The sequence below is a fragment of the Eupeodes corollae genome, chromosome 1, assembly GCF_945859685.1.
Source record: "Eupeodes corollae chromosome 1, idEupCoro1.1, whole genome shotgun sequence".
Taxonomy (NCBI): Eukaryota; Metazoa; Arthropoda; class Insecta; order Diptera; family Syrphidae; genus Eupeodes; species Eupeodes corollae.
Window position 1 is genome coordinate 199,195,218 of NC_079147.1, and position 24,294 is coordinate 199,219,511.

Genomic DNA, 24,294 nt, shown 5'->3' on the forward strand with positions numbered 1-24,294 from the left:
TCAGCATTTTTTTATAATGTATTTTAGGTTATTAATTAGCAAATAAATTAAAAAACCAAAACAAAAAGAACTAGCACATTCCATTACATAATTTCACGATTTAAAAATGAAAATAGGATTTATAATAAGAAATCTGGAGACGTACGATGAGAAGCTACTTTTTAGGCCAGTCAACTAAAACCCCTTCTTATCTTCAGAATCCCAGAGAAGAAGCATTACCATCTAAGTAATGACCGAAATGGCCGTGCATCTGGGTATAACAAGTTAGATATCAGTGGAATAAAAAAATGAATGACTTAATTTTTTTAACATTTGAAACGTCTTCTTGTAATAAGGTGGAACTACTTATTTTTGTATTTTTAGTTAACGTTATAGGTACGACAATAGTATAAATTATGTTTTGTTCACGTACGGAAGCAAATCCAACCTTAATTATGTATGGTGGAAAGCAAGCAAAGACTTTCATAAGCATACTTGAGCTATTGTGAAGCATGGCGGTGGGTCAGTCATGCTATTAGGATGTGGTGCAAGTTCTCATCTTTGGAAGTAACATTTTGTGGAAGGTAAAATGTATCAAATGACTTACATCCATATTTCGGATCCCAACTTAAGTGAGCTCGAAATACTTGACAATATATATACAAATATACAGCAAGGTTGTGGTTTTGGTATAACTGCCCTAAAGTGCTTAAAACACAAAAAAAGTCACCGAGCATTATATGGGATGAACTGGGACCTCGAGTTGTTCAAAAGAACTTTAAAAACATTTACTTAAGTCCCAAAGTATGCTAAAATTTCATTCTTCAATACATTTACGCATTGAGAAAGCCATAAAATCGAAAAGATAAAATATAAAGTGTCTGATCATGTGTGAGGTTTAAAAATATAGATTTGATTTTGTTTTTAATTAAAATTAGCTATTTAATGGCTTAAACTTAAATGTTGGGTTCTTCGAAATAAAAAACGTGTTTAAATGTTATATAAAGTTGTACAATCTTCATATACATAGTTAATTGGAAAAAAAACGCATTGCGGAAATTTATATTTCTTGTGCCTGATTAGAAGTGCAAATATACATATATTCAATTATTTCCTTCTCATTCTCGTCATCCTAAATTTGTTTGTTCCTTTTTTTGGTAGTTCTTTTATATTATAGTAATTGGTAGTTGAGATCCTCATAACTTTGATAATCTTTTGAAATGTTGCTTTTAACTGTCATTAATTATATTCTTTTGTTTACTTATCTTTTTATTTTTAACAGAAAAGGATTGACGATCAGCCATATTTCAAGACTCCCATGATAGATTCCTAGAATTTTGAAATTAGTTGATTATGTTATGGATGAACAAATAAATCTTCTTAACTATAATGCGGTAAGTGATTAATTTATTGATTTTAAAATAAATTAAGTTAAATTTACTGTCGTATGCATATTCAATCGTGAGCTGTTCTATGCTTTACCCCTATAAATCAAGATACTTATTTAGGCAGGAAACATATTTAGATAGGAAAAGGCTTTAATCTCGAGAAGATGGAGAACTTGGTTAGTGAACATTCATCAACTTATCTGTAAAATATAGTCTGAAGAAAGCATGTCCTTAGTATCATTTGCCCGATTCTTAAAAAAGGAGACTACACCCACTATATATGAATCAGTCTCCTTAACATCGCTTACAAAATCTTCTCTGCCGTAAACAACCTAAAACCACAAGAGTCAACAGCGATTAAATATTTACATTATGACAGATCTCAGGAACATCAAACTGTACCCATCATCTTTTTATCGATTTCAAGACCGCATATAACAGCATCAATAGGGATGAACTTTATGGCTGAATCACAAACACGCTTCAGCTTCGGCTTCGTCTGCGTTACGGTGGGCCTGCTTCGAGGTCGCTTTGAATGACATTTCTATTATTTCATCCCTTCAAAGACCAAATATTTTGTTTTGACATTTTTTTACAGCTGATGAGCTGTCAGACAAAGTAAATGTTCAGATAATTGAACTAGAGCTTCCGTTTGGAGTCACATTACGTTACATTACGTTCTTTTTCTTACGATTGTCAAACGAAACGTGAGGTCGAAGCTCCATTGTGATAGCAAGCATTGAAATCCTATGGCTGAACTCGTAAACGTCAGGTGAAGCCAAAGCTGAAGCGTGTTTGTGTTTCAGCCATAAAGAAACTTGTCCAGTTTTACCATCTCTGTCATACTCGTCCGTTATTGCATTATGACCAAGGAGAATTGGGTGGCGTGATGCGTATTGCAATGGCTCACTAAGCTACTTGGTCAAAGCTTGAATTTCAGGGACGGCTTTGTATATTAAATCTATAGTATTACGATGTAGCTGTTTTTTTTTTTTTGAAGTTCTGATGATCTGTTGGCACACGTGCAACATATGTAATGTATGTAATTCCACCCTTGTGCTAGCGCAACGAAGATGCTGTTATGGTATTCATACCCTACAAACCTTCGATGCTAAAAAAGGCTGTGATGAGCTGTCATGTGATTTCTTTAACATATTCCTTGAAAGGAAAGTGCTGAGAAAGACCTCGGACAAAACGTCATCATCGACAGATGTAACTTTGAGGTACTTAAAGACTTTGTCTATCTATGCTGCGTTATGATTGCAGGCAACACCAGCACTAAGATCAAATGATGTTTTTTTTGGGCTAAAAAAGCAATTGAGTATGAGCAGTAAAGCCTTCTTTCGAGTAACCCAAATGGCTCTATATAAGGCCCTCATAATCCTAGTTTGATCCATGGCAAGCTTGATCTCCTCGGAGTGGAGGAGAAGATAGAACGACGAGCAGTACGGTCTGTTCAACCCCTGAGATGGGTGGGTCACGCACAGCGGATTGAAACTAAGGCTCCTGCCCAGAAAATTAATCAATTCGATAAGATTAGATTGGGAAGTCAGTTGGTTGAGGCTCTAGTTCACACAGGACTGTTAGGCACCCTTAAGCAAGCAAGTACAAAAAATGTGTTAGTATCTAATTATTTTAATGGATTCGGACGTAAGATGATAGTAGTTTTTTATTGCTTTGTATGTGCGTACTATACAACTCCTGCGATTCAACAGAGTCTCAACATTTTACAAAAATTTAAAGTTTCCATTTTATGGTACACGAGAACTGTTTTCTAATTTTGATGATCTGTCTGATTTGTGAATTTGAAGTTTCTAAATTGCACTTTGATTTAACTTTTTAATTTGAAATCCGTCGTAGTATACCCGTGGCGTGAAGGTTAGTGCGTTAGAATGTCATGCCATTAGCCTTGGGTTCAATCCCTGGTTGTGCCATCTAAAGTTTTATTCAAGGGTACTGCCTCTTGCAAGGAACTGACAAATCCTCCGTTAGCCGTTCGCATTCGGCTTAAAACAAAACTGTAGGTCTCCTCCATCCCTGACAACATTACTTCCACACAGAAATGGTTGAGAGTTGTAAGTCCTAGCTCTAGTTCTCAATGAACTGTTGTGCCACCTACTTTTTTTTTTTAATTTAGATCCAAGTCGGTAAAGTGTAATATCATCGTTTTCGTCATGCAAACGTATATTAAAGAACCTTGAGACTCCAATAATCAATAATTATTTTTAATATTTAAATTTTCGTTTATTTCTTTTTTCAAAACTATATAAATTACACCCTAAAAATATAAAATTGAATACAAAATTAACTTATACTTAAATCTAACTTAGTCTTACATAGGCTTAAATAAAAAATATGCATTTTTATATATTTCTTTTCTTCTTCTTCTTCTTGGCTATAAAGAAGTCTTTTTTTTAGAATTAATTTACAATTTTTCTTTTACTTATTATATAAAATTAAAAACTATAAAATTATTTGTATGTCATTTCAAAATCCCAACTTCTTTTGAAAGAAAAAAAGAAAATACACATAATCACAGCGTATATATAAACATTACAATATCAACAAATTTATTTTATTGCACAATCAATAACAAAATAATTTTTTTTTTTTTTAAATTATCTTGTTTTTTGCCAACACATAACTTTTTTTATTTATAAAAAAAAATACAATTATTTTATTATCGCTGCAAAATCCAACTGAATTAGTATTATTTTGAATTTATAAATTGATCATTTTAAATAATTTGTTAATATTTTTTTTTAAGTAGTGCACATTGTCGGAGTTATGAAACTTAAAAACAAAATTATGTTAGAGAGCCGAACGTTATTTATTCAGTCACCGACATTTTTAAACATGAGTTAGTTATGCCCGTCCTATGCTTGAAAGTATGTACAAACTTGTGCATTAAATTAGGAATAAAATACAACTAATAACCCAAAAAATTGTTTATGTAATTTGAAATTCTTCGTTCATTGCCTCACAGAGGTAGATAAAATATACTATATAACACTCCATTTTTAGCTTTCCCAACAAAATTGGAAAATTGATTCCAGGATTACACTTTTGGCTTTTCAAAAATATATAAATTGTTTGTTATTTTCTTTTTCTAAAAAAGAACAACAGACAAGAAACATGATAAGCGTCAATAAATGGCACAAATAAGTGTGTCAAAAAGTGACACAAGCAAGTGTGTCAAAGTATAATGGCAAGTGTAAGCCTAGTATTTGAGTGTATCATTCTTTCTCATTCATGCTTAATTTTTTTTTGTACAGAAAAAAAAAAACAAACGCTATTTGTTGATAAAGCTTTCGACTAATTGAAAAACGCAAAATATTTTAGGCGATAAAAATAGGAAAACTCTTACCGCCCATTATATCACAGTTCATAAAGAGAGATATGGATAAAAATTAAGAATTGGAAAAGTCACACAAATTCAAAGAAACTATAAAATGAAATGAAAAAAAATTATAAAATAAAAAAAATTAAGCATAAATTAATGAAGGAAAAAACGACATTATGGGATCGCTAAAAACTTAATTCTACTAGTCTACTATTTTTTTAGTTTGTATGTTTTTTTTTGTTTTATCACGATCTTGATTAATAGCACTTCTTCATCACTTATGGCTTTTCCAATCAACTTTCGTTTTGTACTCTCTCTCTATTCTTCTATTCGAAGGGGTGGTAGATCTTCAATATCCTCTTCATCGATTAGCAGTGCTGTTTCGCCTGTTGACCCAGAACTTGATGGCCATGTTTGTTGTTCTTCACTCACATTATTTGATGCAAAACCACTACTACTTAAACTTCTAGTAGCCTTTAATTAAAGATAAGAAGGAAATAAATTAATTAATTTTATATTATAAGAAACTAGTTGCAAGTTGTTTTAAAAATATAATGGATGTCCCATTAATGTGTTAACACATCCTGCCTATTCTTTAGGTGAAACTTTGTGGTTGATAGTACAGTTTTTAAAGTCAAACTTTTGAAAACATTTGTTTAAGCGTTATGATATCAAAATATGTAGAAATCTTCCTTTTTTTTTTTTTTTAAAAAAAGTCAAATGTTTTGCAGGGGATATTTTTGACGTTTCCTTCAATGTGAAGGTTCAGAAAACATAAGTGACTTCATTAGCAGTCAACTGTATTTTTTGAGCATACATTTTCCAAGGCATCTAGTTACTTGGTCAAGTGTCATAAACTTCAAACCCCGAACTTTGCTTTATTAGCCTCTACTTTCAGTTGATCGTGTAAAAGCTATCAAAAACATAATAGTCTTCAACAAACTTCTCAAGGAAGGTACAATTCGACCTGTATTTTGTTTTCAGAAAAATATTACTTAATCCTTTTCCATAAAACATCAACTCGAAGTGTGCAGAAAAAAAATAAGTCACAGAGTGATTAAGTTAAGCTTTCAGTTGAATGAAAAAGTATGATTAGCTGTCATTTTGACATAAGTCAAATTGAATTGATAGGTAGATTTTTCTTGAGTAACTTTCCAGTCAACTTTCCATTCAAGTTGCCGAAAGGCAATGGGCAGGTTCAGGCAACATAAGAGACTTTATTTGTAGTAAACTGCATTCTTTGAACGTACATTTTGATCAAGACAACTAGTTAGTTTTCCAAGTGTCATAGATTTCAAAATCAGAACTTTACCTTACTAACTTCAATTTTTAGTTAATCGTACAAAAACTACACGAAGTCTTGCATATTTGTATAGATAAAGGCAGTCTTTTGTGTAAGTGCTTTAGTTCGTATTGATTTGTCTATAGTTCATTAGGGTACTTCTTTTATTCAAACTAGCTGTCAATTTTATCAAAATGTGTCAAGTTTGCTTTAAAGTCTATAACAGTGAAAACAATGTAAGAAACTGAACTTAAAAGACTGTTCATTTATGTCGGAAACTGTAAATTCTAGGAATCCTAAGAACATTGAAAACAATTTTAACTGAAACTGTCAGTAATGTCAGTTTTTCGAACTGAACGAAAAAAGAAAATTTTGAATTTCCGTTAGTGATCAATATTAAACAGAAGTATTCATGCTTAGTTCTTTTATAGGATTTCCTTTAAAACTTATTTTTTTTTTCGTGAAGCATGGAACTCGATTGGAATTGTCATTGTAATAATAAGCGTATTCACAAAGCTAGTGACTACGTAGTTAAAATTCAACTAGCTTTGTAAATGCAAAATTGCACTGCAAAGCTAGTCAATCCGGAACTTTCATATTAATTACAATACAAATATATCAAATAAAAAACATTTGGGTTTTCAGAACTACCAAATAGTAGATATAATATGATGGAGTTATATTTTTATTTAAATACCAAAAAATCCATTTCATATTTAATTCTTGTATCTTTCCCGATCAGCTGATTGTGAAACGTCAAAACCAGTGTGCACTAAATTTGTAGCCGAAATTTGTACACTACGTCGGAGTTCAAATTTCAACTACTTTTGTAGTTAGATTAAGCCCATCAGAATTGACTACGTAGCCAATAGCTTTGTGAATGCGACCAATGAAACTTCTTGTACGTGTAAACGAGGTAGGTGAGGTTGTCAAAATTCCTGCTTAACATTTAAAAAAAAATATATTTGTATTAGTGTTAAGTATTTTGACTGATCTAGATCAGAAACAAATTGATGTAATTTTACCATGGAAATTCCCATTAAAGTGTAACTATAATTTTGACATGAACATATTATTCCAGTTGACAAAAACGGAATAAAAGACATTTTTAATAAAAAAATTAAAGTTTCTATTGGTATTGTGGAGCGATTGAATACAGAAATTAACTTTTAACGTTAGTATTCGAAACCTAAGAATGAAATAAAACAAATTTAAAGCCAACTATTTAAAAATACTTTAAAACTACCAAATAAATCAATTGATTCACAATGAAAATGTTTACCCTATGTCTCATCTAATCTCATTTAATCTCGTGTGTTGCCAACCAACGCGCCATCGACAACCACTGAAGTCGTTTTAATTTTAAATTCATGTATGTATAATTTTTACGGCACTAAGCTTAAAAATGTCTAGCTCTTTGTTTGAAAAAATATCGATTTCGTTGCTAATTTTATTCTTAATCATCGACGCATTAGTTTACCTTTCTAATTCTTTTTTTCTGTTTTTGTTTTTAATTTATGCCGATCCACATGAATTTATGCAAAACACAACATTAAAAATAATTTATTTAATTTAACTTAAAAAAAAATCTCGATGGTGCTTCTCGCTGCTACGCGTGGCCCAAGTTTGATAAGCAACCCTATTTATGGAACCAATAAGATTCCATCGTAATGTTTTCATAGAAAACATTAGACAAGCATTACCCTATAAAACATTGTTCCTGAAATTATTGTATAGGTCAATTTTGAATTATTATTTCATCAGAAAAGAACAGTGGTGGATCAGGTTATTTATTATGATTGAAGTAATGGGATAATGTTATTTTGATTTGTCAGAAATAACAGTAATTTTATAATGATTGTCCCTTTTAAACAAGTGAAGTTTAAGTTTGTCATACTTAAAGGTTTGGCAAGATTTTTCTGAAAATTTCATTGTTAAAACCCTTTTAGCCGAATAACAATTCCATGGTTAACATTTAAGAATAGTTTTTGAATTCGAAAATTTATTGAAATCACAGTAAATCTCTTAATCATATTCATACGCATAATTGATTACATAATAAACTCAACAATAGTGTTGTGAGGAGCGTGGCACCACAGTACAACAAAATTAATAAATCTTTCGATTTTCAAAGCAGGAAGTTAAGACGATCAACAAAAAAATAACAAATCTTGTCTTATTCGCGTGCTATTTTATTTATAAATTTATATTTTTGCCATTTAGGGGATTTAAAAGGTGGTTTTTAATGAAAAACGGTTTCACCGTTTTATTGAGTTATGTTAACATAAAAGGGGTACACAATTTTGACATTTATGTCTACAAAATTCTCCAGTAATTTAAAATGCTAATTTTTTATTTGCAAATCTAATAACGGGTGTTTTTTAAGACGAGGGGTTTTCAATCTGTCAAAACATTTGACGGTTTTGGTCTTTTTGACAGCTGTTACTTGGATTGTGTTCAGTTTTATTTGCCATTCTATAATAACTGTTTGGTTATGTGAAGTTGCTTGTCTACGCACATAAGCCAGATACGATAAAAAGAAAATATTAGCCTTGAAAGTAAATTTTGGGCGGCTAATTATTCACATGATGCAAAAAATGGTCGAAAATTGGGCCTCTCGTGTTGAAATTTATTGGTTCAAGACGTGGCAGCCACTTGCCCGCAATCATTTATCAAATATAATGGCGAACCCTTGTCTTTATAATAAATGTTATTTCTTTGTCATACTATAAGTTAATATTTTTTTTAAACTACACGTCCAAAAAACACCCTTTGTACAAAATTTTTTTTTTAAAGCAATACATCTCTTTTATCTATTTTAACGTGCAAGTAGGCACAACTAGGTTTGTGAATAATTAGTCTAAATCTTTGGAGGTGCAAACACGTGTGTAATTTGATATTCACAATCTAAATTTTTTTAATAAATTTAAACAAACTAATGGAAGGAGTGTGTGTCTTAACTAGTTAAACTAATAAAACAAAACAAAACACGTAAAGAGAGAATATTATCACCGTTTAAAGAAAAACTGATCATTAAATCCAATCCTGTTCTTATGTAAATTAAAATCTCATTTTTAAACAAAAGCCACTAAGAAAGATAGTTTAAGATGCCGCTAAACTAAATTTTGAACTTTATTTGTAATTTTTTTTTAAATGACCCCAAATCAATTTGCACATATGTTTTATCATTTGAAGTTTAAATACGTTTTCTATTAAACTTACTAACCTAAACTTCGAGGTTGTACTTTTGAAAATAGTTAAAATATTCTTGTTCTTCAAAATAATGACTGTCGTTTGCATAAATGCAGTGATTTCAGTATTTTTTAATCAATTTATGCTTGTGAGTCTTACTGTTTTCGAAATCAAAGAATTTTTTCGAATTGTCAATGGAAAATCTCATTAGTAAATCTAGTTCTTCTAAATGTCAATGTATACTTTGGAATTTCCGTCTACTTTCTGGATTTTAAATTCTAGAACTAAAATGTTCGATTAGCAAGCAAACGAAATTCTTATTTTAAACTTCTTCAAAACAGGGACTACATTCTTTATGTGTTAATGGCTCCACTTATGCAGTTCTAGAAGTAAAATAAATCTTATTAATGAAATGTATACAAATATGCGATTAAACCCCCTGAAGCTAAGATGCCCTCGAAAGATCAAGGTTATTTTACCTCAAGGTCACTCAGTGTATAAAATAAAGTTATGATGAAACGTCCTTGCCTTGGACGTTTTACCCACTAACAGCAATTCATTATAAGTCTAACCAATGCATCACCATGGGGTGCTTATAAAATCTGCTATTTATTCTACCATTTTTGTGAATTTAAAAATAAATTCAAATTAAAATCAACTTACCGATTTATCATCGCTGGCATTTACATTTTGTATACTTCTCGTTTCATCTGTCAGGTAGTCTTCTTCGATGTCACTGCTCAAACTGTTACTTGACGCATCACTTGCATTACCATCATCGGCATCGTCTTCAACATCAGAAACAGCAGGCTCATTTTCTAGTATATAACTCCCTGTATTAGCTGCCTTTAAGTCGACATCATACGCCAAAGCTCCTCGTTCAGCTTTAATTTCATTTGGCCTAGCCGTAGCCGTAGCTGTTGCCGTGGGTATCATAGACAACTTGCTATTCTCCTTTTCATTCGTTTGCATTAGTTTCATTTCACAAGGATTATAAACACCAGATCGAAGATTAGCCTTGGCATATGACTTGCCATTCTCTGAGATATTCTTAAAGTTTGATATCTTCATTGTGGCTCGTTTAATGGCAAAGAACAGGCAAACTATGCCCGCGATTAAGCCACCCCAGAATCCGAGGATATCAATGTATGGTAAAATGTTAAGGTAGAAGTTAAAACGAGTGGCCAAAGAGGGCGGCAGTTCCATCATTGTCTAGACAGAAAAAAGGTGCAATTAAGTAAGGACAAAATATGTATAGTGCTCATGTTTTGAATGTGAGGTATGTCAAGGATAGGATAGAGTACAAAAGAAGATACTTACAATCTCAAACCACAACATCGGGAATGTAAGGTCGCTAAAACGCTCAACCTTGTTCATACTGCGAACATTTCTCATGTGCATATTTATTTGAATCTTTACCGAGAGCTCAAGTGGTAACCCAGACTCCTGAAGAATTAAGAAGAAGAGAGTTAATTTTTGTTGTAGAAAGGTCGTAAATCTTGTTTTTTAAAAAATGCTTGTTCCTGCACACAAAATAAACCAAATTAAAGATGAGTAGGATAGACAGGGTGTTAAAAAAAAATTAAAAAAAAAACTTTCAGCAAGATCAATTAATTTTTAGAAAGATCATTTTTTTGACAAATTGACAGTTTATTGGAACTCGAAACAGTATCGAGCTGTGAATTGTGAATTGAATCAAACTTTCAATTGAAAGGTTATTAAAAGTGTTATCTATAAGAAGACTTTCCAAAACTGAAATAAAATAAATTTAAACTTCTGTCGTGACTTTTAGTTTGTAAAGCAAGCACAAAAATATTACAAATACATATTATATAAAACTGACAGGACTTTAGACTAAATATAGTACAGAAGATTTTAGAAATTCAAAATAAAGAAGCGAAATCCAATATAAACCTTGATATTTCTCTTCCGCCAGATTTCACAAACTGCAAATGACATAAAACTAGTCCCAAAGTTATTTTTTGTTACACCCTGTTGTTCAACATGTGCAACAACTTGCGACAACCTTGAATCATGGAATTTTTTGTTTTTAATTCAATGTCATCGGTGGGCTTTTGAATGGACAAACAATTGAATAAAAATCCAATTAAAATGCAGTTAATGTCAGTCTTCCTTCATTCATATAATAAAATCGCTAACTGCATTTTGCATTACTCAAATAGTTTTCTTCAGAAAAAAATATTCATTAATTGCTTTCCAATCTTGCATAAAAGGGGCTCGGATAATATTATAAAATATGTCAAAAAACACCTTATTGCATTCTAATTACTAATCACCATTAGATAGGAATTATACTCGTTCATTATTAAAAGTGCAGCAGCGCATCGAAAGCAAATTGACATTTATCCATATTGTGACCCACACCTTGTCTTACTCACTTTCTTTTGTTGTCATTATTAAGTCAATAAAAGTTAACTCATCGTGTGCTACCTGTTGAGAGGAGGACTGACTATTTTCTACTTACCGGTTGAATGACAAAGTGACTGGAATGTTCACTACGGTTTGGCTTAAGACCGGTTACATTATTCGTCAAGCCTGGATCAGAATCCATGAAATGTGGATAACTTAGAGAAATGGGAAATCCATAATAACAATCAGTGACGTCGATAAGTCCGCGTGGTTGACAATAACCTGTCAAATTAAATTAAAAGAAATAGTGTTAAAATGACAAATGCTTAAAAATTTAAATTTATAAGAAATAATTTTTCTACCATGTTAGTTTTAAGTGGAAATGTACCTGTCCTAACCACAATTAAACATTAATGGAATTGTACCAAGATAATTGAAAAGATTGTTGTCGCGTGCTGCACTTGAAGTAAATGCATCGTGTATAACGATGAGATTATGGCGATCGCAACAACAGAGAAAACAACAACAAAAACGATGGTGTCTCCATTTACGAGTATCTATCGTAGCTTCGCAGCGTAGCTACTTTGCAAGCTACTTAGATACATTCAACGGAATGTCGGTGTCGGCTGTCATCAAGCTTTCCGGTTGTAATGACTTGAGGCATGAGAATGAAGTGACTAAATTTAGTATGATACATGGATCTTGATCATAACAGGGCGTATCACATATCATAGTTGTAGACAAGGTCTATTTAGGAAAATTTTACTATTTACTTAATCATCACATAGCCCATAGATGGCGGTGGCGGGCATTGTACAACAAACTCATGTTTAAGAATTCACGTGACAGAAGCAACTGTCAGTTTGATTAAAATACTCAAGTGCATTCACGACTACGACGACGACACGGTAAAAATTAATGAGGGTAATTGGAGTACTTAAGATTCACACTGATTATCTATGTATATGCCCATCTTGGATAGAATACACAATTTTGCATATGAAAGAAAAACGAAATAGCTTGCGAAAAAATTCCATCCACCATCATCGATGACGTTTCATATGTTGCGATCTTTTGAATGTCGTTGGGTGTAAACTTGAATGTGCTTTGATGAATTTTTAATGAGATGACAGCGCCAGTTTGTTCATATTAAAAATTTGTTTTATATTTTTTTATATGTATGTATGTATGTAAGTAGGTATACGAAACAAAACTGAACTCTTTATATACCACACGGCATTTTCAATTTGTATACTTAAGACTTCATATCATTATAATTCATTGCATGAATTAAGTGTGTCCAACTTAAGTAGCAATAAGTATTTGTTTACAATTATTTTTTTCTTTCATATCTCGTGTGTTTCTGCCTTAATATCTTCTTATATAGAAAATATCACACCTCAATAACAAAAAATTGTAAACAAAATTAAATTCATCTACATAATTCAAATTGTAGTAGATTATTGTAAAATAATAATTATGAGTAGTAAATAACGATCATCGTATGATAGCTTGTATTCATGGCTAACAAGTATTAATTTCCTAACTATAATTATTTAGATGATAGTGATTATTCTAATTAAACTGACGGAAAAGGTATTTATTGTTTTTGTTTTGTAAAAAAAAGAAACTTACCTTGTCGACAAAAGCATTTGTTCTTTTCTTCGAATTCTCCATTATCGAAAGCATTCTCTTCGAAAACATATTTGTAACCGGCTAAATTGCTTAAAACAACTTCATCACCTGTTCGTACCTAGTAAAAAAGTATTAAATAATTATAATTATTACTAAATTGTTTATAATAATTTTGGTAATTGATTGGTGTTAAACTAGTTTGACATCTGTCAGATAGACGTTAGTTTGGGAATAGAAAATTGAATGATTTATTTTTTTTGTTTTCTATTCTAAGCTCTCCTTTAAGATTAAAAGAGCAACAAATAGAATGAAAAGAAGTGTACAGTGAACATTTTAGTGAATTTATGTTATTTTGACGACTATTGCTATAACTAGTATTGTGAATGAATCATATGATAACGCTTCTTTTTTTAACAAATAAAAAAGGCGATACTACGTAATATCTTGGATAGACAAAATAGAAGTATTCTATACAATTAAAACGGTTTTGGTAAAATTAACGATGAGAAAACGTCCTTGCGTCATTGTGACGTTTGTCACATCTCATCAATAACAATAAGAATTGCTTAATTACTTTTTCATAAATGGTTATCATTAGATATGCCATAAAATCGGTCGTTATCTGAAATTTAAGCTTAGAAACACGGAAGCACTTTCATTGGATACAATTTTAATGCTAACTTTAAATAATATTTTCAATCAATGGGGTTCCGAAATTGTTGTGATAATATAATCAATTTGGTCAAATTGATTTCACATCAATTTGCAAAAATTCTTTGTGTGTTTTTTTGACACATAATGTCAAAGGTTTTTGGTATATGAGTGAGACGAATAGAGTTATTTATTTTCAAGTGCAAGTACTTACCAAATTCTGAGGACTGCACATGCTTTTCCGGAAAAATCGAATTGTTTCATTTGGTTGAATGAAGCTCTTAAACTTCGTTCCATCAGAAGCCAAATTGATGTTACTACAATGATGACCCTGCCATTGGACTAAATCTTGAGAACCTCTATAAGTATCATAGAGACCTGAAACACTAGGATCTTGGGCACCAGTATAGAATGTTTCAAAATCAGTATCAAAGTCGTACATCTATAAAGAGAAAGAAAATGATGTTTTTTAACAATTTTTTTTATTTCAAAATTGTTTGTCTTACCCTATCAATAAGACCAACTTTGTCAAAATAAATCCAGCCAGGAAGAAAAGTATTGCCCAAAGTTGTTATTGATGATTTATAACCAAACATGAATTCTCGAGCTGTCATTTTTGTAATTGGAGTATTGTCAGTATTTGCTAGCATAACATTAATTGGAAAACGTACGAAGAAACTTTTATCAGATGCAACTTGAGCAATGGACTAGAAAAGAAAATATAAAATTATGATTAAATTTAATAATGTTGGAAGTAAAGGAAAAATCTAAAGAAAATTAACAAAAATCTCACGTGGTTTTATCTGATATACTTATTAAGTTTAAATAAGAATTATTGACTTATGTACGCATTAAGTTAAAACCAGATTTATTGACTTACTCCGACATAGTTCAAGGCTATTTGACATAAAATATATTTAATTTAAGTATGTTTCGTTGCTAATATAACCTGATTTATAACTTAAACATACAAACCGGATCAACTATTAAACCTCTCTTCAATTCTTTAATCGGGATCGAAAATCTAAAGATTAAAACACACTTCTTAGAATAAAATTTTAATAAAATATGTTCGTATCTGCTTAAAAAGTGTGCCTAACGAATTTTAGTTTGTTTTTGGAAACCAGTAAGGGTTGGGTATAAATAATAGGTTTGAATCATTCCACCTATACTCAATTTGATAACAGGAAACTTTATAGTTTTTACCTGTATTACTTGATTCAAAATTCATAAATCTGGTTGCTATCCTACATATGATGATTTTTGTTTATAGGATTTTTGGCCAATTCTAAAATTCAATCGGGTTTTGTTTATGATTCTTGTTTTAGTTTTAGAGAATTTATTCTTTTACAGTTGAAATTTTATAAAATTAAAAAAGGTAACACTGCTGTAAGTTTAGGCAGTTATTACACACATATGTATGTAATGTACATTTCGTTATGTTAAAGATTTCATTTGAATATAGTGGGATTGCTTTTACCATTTTCCATTGGTATCAAAAACTGAAATGTCAATTATGAATTAAAACAGAAGCAACAAGTACTCGATCTTAAGCGTTTTATTGGTTCTTTCCATAAAATAACATAAAGAACATTTTTTACATATATGGATTTTGAACAAATCTTTCTTTTACGTGTAAATGTCAGAGCCAGAGCAATGCATAAATGTTAGAATTCTTTTTACGAGACAATTTGTGGTTGTCACATTTCGTTCTGTTCATTAAAATGCTAAAGGACTAATCACATAAGCCGGATGAATGAATGAATAAATGTGTTTTTAAATAATTTATAAAACCAAATTCTGTGCAAATTGTGAACAAAAATATAGAAATAATTAATTAAATTATTCATAAGTTAATCAATTTAGTTTTTATTGTCAAAATAAGAGAAATTTAAGAAAACAAATAGTTCGACAAAAATTGCGACAAACTGTCAAACTCAATTCGAGTTCAACGTGTAAAATGTTTGCACGCGTCTTAAGCTAAACATTTAATTTTAGTCTGTGTTGTGCATTTGTTATGTCGAAGAAAAACATATTCGTTCATTCGTTGGACGTTGGTAGTTCTCATGTTAATAGTCCTTAGCTGTCAATTCTTAATGACATTACATACATTCTACCCAAAACTTTATTTAAATTTGTCTGCAATTTTATCGACGTATGATTATGTGAAATTTTCTTAATAGCCATGTTGGTCCATAATATAATCATATTCGAATGCTTATTTGTGTTGAAGTTTTTAAATTTGATTTAATTAATAATGTTTGTACAAAATTTATTGATAAGTTGTAAAATTTATGAACCCCTCTCCATTTTGAATTAATTGATATAACGACTGAAGGAAACCAGATAAATCTGTTTTAATTTGAAACTACATTTTAAGACATATCTGGCAAATAATATGCATATTACAGAATTTTAGCGTACAAATTCAATCTGATTATGTTCTGATCTTAGTTCAAACAACATCAGTATATAAATACATATCTAAACCAAAAACTAATCAAGTGACTTCATACGTCCTTGATAATTCAAACTACCTGCAACTCCAAAATTATTTTCCAAAATCAGTAAAAATAACTATTGTGATCTAACCATATTCGAACAAAATATCAACCGAATGCAGAAATTCGTACAACTTAATACGATACTAAATACTATTCACTTGACAACTGTTTTAGCTAGCTATCTGTCTGGTAGATCAAAGTCCACAAAATCAAATTCATCTTTGACGTGTGGCTGTCACTTAAATATGACTCAAGAGACGCAGCCATAGATTATGTCTGCGGCTAGGGTACATCAATCATCAATCATCAGTATGATTATGGTTATGGGTAATTTGTTTGTGATCGATTTAATGACGGTTAGATTTGCATTCACCTTTTCCATTACACAATTGGGTGGAATTTAATGCATTACTGGTTAAATCATCGATTGCAATAATTTAAGCTTTCCTGAGAGTGTGAATTAGCAGATGAACATTTCAAAAGGTAAAACAATAAAAAAAAAGAAAATTGCAGGCTTAATAACTTTTATAGTTTAAAAGTTCAATTCAAGTGGTTAGTGCTTGGGTGATTGCTGTTTCGTATGTGTATCTAGTCAATCACCATTAAATTAGATATTTCTGTCGACTTGAAAGATAATGATGTGTGAATTTAAGCAATTTTTGAATTGTTTTTGTGATGAAATTTATTTGCATCAAGATATTTCGTCAACGCTCCGCCCCGCACCGGCTGTTTGCAGCATTTATAGGTACTCAAATAATAAGATAATTGAATGCTGAATGGAAGCGTCTAATGACTCATATTCAAAATAGCCAGACAGAAATCAAAATACCTAAGGTCATTTTTGAATTTTGTTTGTTTACAAATTTCAACAAAAAAAGAAGATATTTTTTGTTTAGTTTATGTTTGCCGGCAAATTATTAAAAGTTGTCACGTACCTGCAGGTTGGTTTATTATTATGTATATATAATTTTTTAATCAATCTGATTTTAATTCGCAGATCATCACCTCAGCTGCTTAATTTTATGACTTGTTTTGGACATGTTGTCTTTACCTACATTTTTTGAAAATAAAGATTATGTATGTACATATAGTTAGGTACTGTTAAAGTGAAACATGACAGGAATTTAATTTTTTATAAACGATATTAATCTATACTAATGAAGGTTGTGTATCGAAAAATAATTGAGAGTAGAGCAACTTTTAGTTCTGACGTTTATCATTGATGATCCCTTGAAATCATCCTATTTCATTGAACTTTAACAGCAACAATTTGGCAGTTTTACAACTGTCAATTTCAACAAACTGATTGATGTAACTATTTGCATTGACAGATTCATAAAATGGTCAAGACAAATGTTGGTATAATCAATGACGTGAAAAATGTTGATATTTTGTCAGTAATTTTTCACAAGTAACTCAGGAAATTTAATTCTGAAGCATGCAAAGTAACAGTTTTAAAAAGATAGCCGCAGACTTTTTGCATACGGGTGGTAGTTAGAATATTATGAATTAAAGGTGGAATACATGAGTAAAATTATAAAAAAAAACATATTTTTCTTCCTTAAAGTCCAATTAAAAATTCCTATTAGAATGTAAATGCAATTTGACATTTAGTTCAATTTCTGAAAAGTTAAAAAAACACTGTGAATTAAGATTGTGAGTTGACATCACAAAACAAGTGTCATTGTTGCAAGTCATCAGTATTTGACATATGGCATGAATTTTTCTGTCAATATTTCACTAATCACATTGTAATACAGAAATCAGCAATCAGCCAAGAAATCTCTGATCATTATTTAATTTGTAAGTTGAATGGGCATAAAGAAATAATTTAAATTACACATCTCTTTGTTTATTAACAAGTAAACAACAGAATTAACTGATATTAATTTGTAAATCAATAATTGATTATAGTAAGCAATATCGTATACTTTTACTGCCGGATAATTAATTTCTGTCACCTTCAATTGCATATTTACTCTATAAAAACATCAACATGAATGAACAATAATGACAGTACTAGATTATTATTTTTGTTTTGATTTATTTTAAGTGTGCATATACATATGCAACATATGCAAATGTATTAATTATGCATATTTTAACAACGATTGTGATTCGTATAAAACTAGTTAAAGTTCACATTGTATTAATGATAAGATTAATTCACAGCAGCGAGTTGAACTAAATAAGTATAACTTTAAATTGGAGGTGTGCAGATCAAAATTATTCATTTCTTTTGTTAAAGAAATACATTTGACATAATTATGACATACGTCAGTTTGTATTTAAAAAAAATGTGGTCTTTAATTTAAAAAAATAAATACACATCTTAAGATGTGAAACAAATTGGTTGAAGTTTCTGTTTTAACATTGAAAAAAAGAAAAAGTAAACTGCGGATTTATATTTCGATACTTAGATGTCGGCTCAACCGAAACTCAACCAAAGTTGAATATCAGTTAAACCAATGTCATCTTTGTACATAAAACCTAGATAGCTATCATGGAATAGATTTTTTTTGTTCGTACATAAATGGAACTTGGCTTTTAAGACCTTTGGTATACAAATTTAAAAAAGTTTACAAAGATAACATTGATTTATTTGATGTTTAACTTGGTTTAAGTTTCCTTTGAACTTCAATTAATCCTTATAAACAGGTTCGCCAAAACCAATGTCAATGGATCAAATTGTAATCCAGCTCTCCTTCAAAAGAAAGTTGAATGCATAGTTAAATCCAGTTTTAATTGCAAACATTGATTATCAAAACATTAATAGTTTATTAATAATAATTGACAAAGAAAAATCATTAAAAAATTTTATCACATTTGAATATTTTATAAATGTGTAAAACTGTTAAAACTATACAATTAAACAACATTTATGAACTGGTTTAAAAAATGTGAATTATTGTTTGAAGGTTGTTTAAACTTTTCAATAAAAATGTTTTTATTTAAAAATAAAGGTGTTATTTTACATTTTTATGAGCCAATTTCAATCAAAACCAATAAAAACAAGGAATTAGCAACAATTATTTTCGAAGTTTTCAAGCGGATATCTATATTTAATTACTGTTGATTATTGTTGTTAATAAAGCTTGTTCCTAGAAGGTGTCTGAGTCTGTTGTGTATCTTGTACTTGTATTATTTGACGTGATATTTTATTTTAGCCAAATGAAGATCTTTGAATATGATGACGTGCCTTTAATTATCATACTTTTACCTCGAAATTATTAACTATAATTTTTTTTATTGAAAATTAAACCATACACATTTTTAGATAATAAATTAGTAATGTGAATGTTTTTGTGTTAGTTTGACAAGTGGAAAATTTTAACGTGTTTTTTTTCTGAAATTTATAATTTCTTTTTCCATACATCAATAAATTCTTTACCTGAAATAAGAAAAATAGAAATTTTTATACCAATCGCAACGATCCAGAATTAACCAGAAGCATTCACTCAACATAGTAAATGTCAAAGTAAATTAAAATGAAATTTGTACTTACAACAAAACTGCAAAAGCTTCATTCACAATGTTCTGTTGGTACTACTTCTTCAGGACTATTAGAACGCATGAAAATTCCATAAAGCTCAATTTTTGACAGCTCGTAAAGAACTTGTAATACAGCAAATTGACGGAAATATATTTGTATGCAATTACGAATATTCTGTTTATCATTCAGAAAAAAATTCATTACCTAATAAATAATAATGCTATACCAACCAAGCGCCACCATACAATAAAAAAACAACAACTGTCAAATCACTTAATCAAAATAAGCCATTATTCAGGAAAACTTATTACAAAAGAATAAACTACATACTCTGATGTCTACTCAATAAAATAAAAAATAGGGTGGTGACTTTTCGTGTAAACAAGTATGTAATTTACACGACAGCTTAACTGATTTATTATATATTGTACAATACACGATTTAATTTTTTTTAAATCTCGCTTTTGTATGCTGCCAAGAGAGACACTCAAACATGACGAATTGATCATTATCAATTGATACCCTATAATGACTGGGATCATTAACAATAATAGCCAAGTGGCAGGTAACTCGCGTCGAGCCGCGTAGCGTCGCGTTGTCTCCTACACCGTTTATTGACCCATAACAAAAACAAAAAAATCAACAGAGCAGAAAAAGCACGCGACTCTTTTTCAAAAAATAAAAATAAACAAAAATGCCTTGTGTAGATAAATAATTAAAATGCTCAGATCAGCGTGTGAATATTTTTTTTGTTATACCTAATATGGATGTTTGTATTATTTTTGTCTTTTATTGTGAATTTAAAATTATGATGTATATCGTGACTTACCAGCATAGCAATATTTAACATCCAAACTTCGTCATCTTCTCTTCGGCCTTCAGACATTGCTTCCTGCCAAACTAGTGGATGACGTGGTATGGATGAAACTGTACCATTTTCATTAAATGTCACATTCTCGTGCGTCATTAGTTCTCTGTAATAATAAATAAACAATAGGAAAAGAAATTTTAATTAATTATGTGTCAATTAATTGATTATTCATGAGACGGTGTATGTATTTGCAGATTATTGACATTTTCGTTAAGTTTGCACATGTTTATCTGTCACATGTGAATATCATTAGCATTTTATTAAACTGTCCTTTTTTTTAATTAGATGTTGTCATTAGATTTTGTATTGTTTTACTCATTATTTTGATATTACTCACTTATAAACATATGGTCCAACTTGCTCGACATTCATTTTCTCACGACCTTCCATAAACGCTTCGGCATTTGTAATATTAAAAAGATAAACTTTCAAATACAAATCTACTGGTGGTTTTTCCCATAGTCCAAAAATTTCACCTCCTTCTGCGAAAACTAATTTCTATAATTCAAAAACAAAATAAACAAAATTATTACATGATTAAAGATCAGTTACACGCTTGAAGTTTGCCATGAATGTCAATGGCAATGTGAATGACTTTAATATAGAATATACGACACTTAGACTTACCCATTTGAATATTAAATCATAAGGTCCCAAAATTTTTACTAGCACTGCACCAGTAATAGCTAATAGACCTCCAAGAAGTAACAAGAAGGCACCTGAAATAAATAGAAATAAAAACAAAAATCAAATCAAATTACAATGCTTCAATGAAATACTTTTACTATGTATTTGTATAAAGTAAACATTTAAAGAAGAGAACACAATACCTAATAATATTATGTTCCACATACGCCATAGAAACCCGAAACACTATATCATACTGCCTGCTTTTTTGTTTTTGTATTTTCAGTGACAGTGACCGTTTTTCATTTGAATTTATATTTAGCTTATGGGCACCACCAAAAATGCAAATAGAGACATTTAATTACCATTGAGTTATTTCAAGAAAATGTATATGCGATGCTATTCATATAAATTACTTACTTATCGTTCGTTAAAATAAATTTAACGAAGAATAAAAAATGATTTATTGAATGCACATTTTTTGTTTGTGTATATGGTTTTTTAATAGGTTTTTATTTTAGTATTACACTATATTCATGGTCATGGTATTTGTGCTGTAAATTTGACATTGAAAATATTCATTTAAGTTAAAGTTTGTTAAATTATTTAATTCAATTCGTGGTTGTAAATTGTTGTCCTAAAACTGGCAATTTAATATTTTTGAAAGAATTTTGATGTCAAATTTAACGACTTTTTGTAAATAAAAAACCAAGAAGTGAATTATTTACAAATGTTAATAAATAAATAATAAATTAAATTGGGTGGCGCAATAGTCCGTTTGAGAACTAGGGCCTAGTGGTTGACAACTCGCAACCATTCTTGTGTGCGAGTACTGTTGTCAGGGATGGAAGTGACCTACAGTTTTAAACCGAATCCGAACGGCAAATTTGAGAAAGCACTTTTCATGACAAGAATTACTCTTGTAGAATTTGTCAATTCCTCGCACAAATGTTACTTCTACTTTTAACAACTGTGAGTTATTTATGAGAGTTGCTTTGATATTTTTCATATTTTAGGTCTGTTTCTTTGTAAATTGTGACTGAAAACGGTTGAATAAAGGCTGTCCAGTGCTGAGTTGACTCCGAGTTGAACCCAGAGGTAGAGTTAGCTCACGAACAAGTTTTTCCGTGGGTGTTTAATGTAAAACTTTAGATTGGTATTATAATTTGGTATTAAAAGCTATCTATTCAGTTTTCACAAAACTATCGAAATCGATATATTTGACATTTTGGTTGACAGCAACCATCCGTTGTTTTGAATCTCATTTCTTGTTTTTTGTTTAATTTATTTCAAATGAATACATACAATTTGAACTCTTTCCCCAAATAAATTAAAATGAATAAGTCGCAATCTAATAAGTCTTAAAGGAGTTAAACTTGAAATTTCATGTTAAATCCCATCGCTCAGTTCGGAGTCTGAATATAACAGAAAATTTTCTTTGTTCTACAAAAAGAAATAAAATTGCAATTTCTGTATCTGTCAAAAACAATTGTATTTATAGTAGAGTTAACTGCACGACTATAATAGACTGAAAAACATGTTTCAGGAGTTAAATCGAATTCAACTCTAAAACTAGGATGATCTTGCACTAAAAAACTGGCCCTGTATTTGATTTCTATCTTTTTTGAGAGCTATTTGTTTTTTTTTCAAAATTAACATTTTTATGGATAGATTATTCTCATTTTTTGACCTTCCTAAAAATTCTTATCGCATATTCCTTACCTACATATTTCATAAATTCCAATGTGTAAACCCCAATTCAAAAGTTAATGAAACCCCATAATTTTTGAATATACCACCCACAGTGTCAAAGCTAACTGAACACGAGACTTTTTAGCAACAATGTTTTGAAGTTTCTTTTTGCTTTTTTTCATTTTGTTTTTGTTTATGTTTATGTTTTTTACGTTTTTTATTGTCTTATAAATCTGTTTTTCTTTTGAATTTTACCACTCATCTCAAGCCTTTAGAATACGAAACTGCTCATTAAAAACAAATATATATCATTTGCCAAGCCGACTTCTCATGTGCGGGGAAGCAATATTGCAATATAAAGTTTATTGTGTATATTGAAATACCTGTCGTACTAACTGGCGTATATCACTTGCTTTGCCTCGCCTCCGAGAATCTTTCTAGAAGAATAAAGAATAAACTATTGCACAGAGAAGCAGCCGACAAGACACGTGAAGTTGGTTGTGTATTGACCCTTCCGGGTATATTGATGGAGAAGTGCATTCCTGACCTTGGTTGGAATAGATTTCTTTTTATATATTCCTGTGGCATTACCATTTTTAAATGATCCACTCAATGGAATGATAGCCAACTCAGCTTAATGCAACGCAACTGGTTTGAGAATACATCGAGAGAAAAAAATCAGAAATAGTTATTGGAGTAAAGTAATTTTTTTAAATCCTGTACTTAAAAGGTTAGGTCTCTTAAGTCGACATAAGTAGTTTTAGCCTTATATCTTTTTTTTTAATATTTTTTTATTAAATAAATACTCCACTTATCAAAACTAAATTTTTGTGTTTAATTAATTGTATGTTAAAAGGCAAATTAACTGAAATCGTATCTTCATATTCTTCTTAATTTTGTTTAAACAAAGATTGCAAGTTAAAAATCTTCTTTCTGAACAAATATAATAATAGACTTAAGAACTCTATTGAACATATTTAGAAACTATACAAATTAATGCAGTGCATTTTCTGATCTGTCAAAAAAGTACCGTTATCTCTATCGTTAAGTTTATTTTTAAAGACTATTTAAATATTTGTTTAAACATTCGTTCAGTTTATGCCTTAAAACAAGATAAGTTATTTTATTTAAAAAAAGAATGCATAACATGTATATATTCAAACTTTCGTTCAGTGTAGAATAGGTGTAGTCCAGTGTGCAAAAAAGAAGGAAAATTAAATACAAAACACAAAGATCGTGTCACTGATTTGAAACAAGTAAGAATGAA

At 30.2% G+C, this 24,294-nt stretch overlaps 1 protein-coding gene across 2 annotated transcripts in view; it reads right to left on the minus strand.

Annotated features, from left to right (window-relative positions):
• Positions 1 to 3,586: 3,586 nt before the first annotated feature.
• LOC129943059 (scavenger receptor class B member 1) overlaps positions 3,587 to 24,294 on the minus strand; it is a 35,724-nt gene continuing 15,016 nt past the window's right edge. For both annotated transcript variants that reach the window (XM_056052270.1, XM_056052271.1), the window contains exons 2-11: positions 21,336 to 21,427; positions 21,046 to 21,206; positions 20,667 to 20,811; positions 14,347 to 14,547; positions 14,055 to 14,282; positions 13,190 to 13,307; positions 11,670 to 11,836; positions 10,505 to 10,630; positions 9,848 to 10,396; positions 3,587 to 5,184 (exon numbers count right to left, since the gene is read on the minus strand). In XM_056052270.1, coding sequence (XP_055908245.1) covers positions 5,029 to 5,184; positions 9,848 to 10,396; positions 10,505 to 10,630; positions 11,670 to 11,836; positions 13,190 to 13,307; positions 14,055 to 14,282; positions 14,347 to 14,547; positions 20,667 to 20,811; positions 21,046 to 21,206; positions 21,336 to 21,427 — 1,943 coding nt within the window. In that variant the 3' untranslated portion in view covers positions 3,587 to 5,028. The remainder of the gene's footprint in view (positions 5,185 to 9,847; positions 10,397 to 10,504; positions 10,631 to 11,669; positions 11,837 to 13,189; positions 13,308 to 14,054; positions 14,283 to 14,346; positions 14,548 to 20,666; positions 20,812 to 21,045; positions 21,207 to 21,335; positions 21,428 to 24,294) is intronic.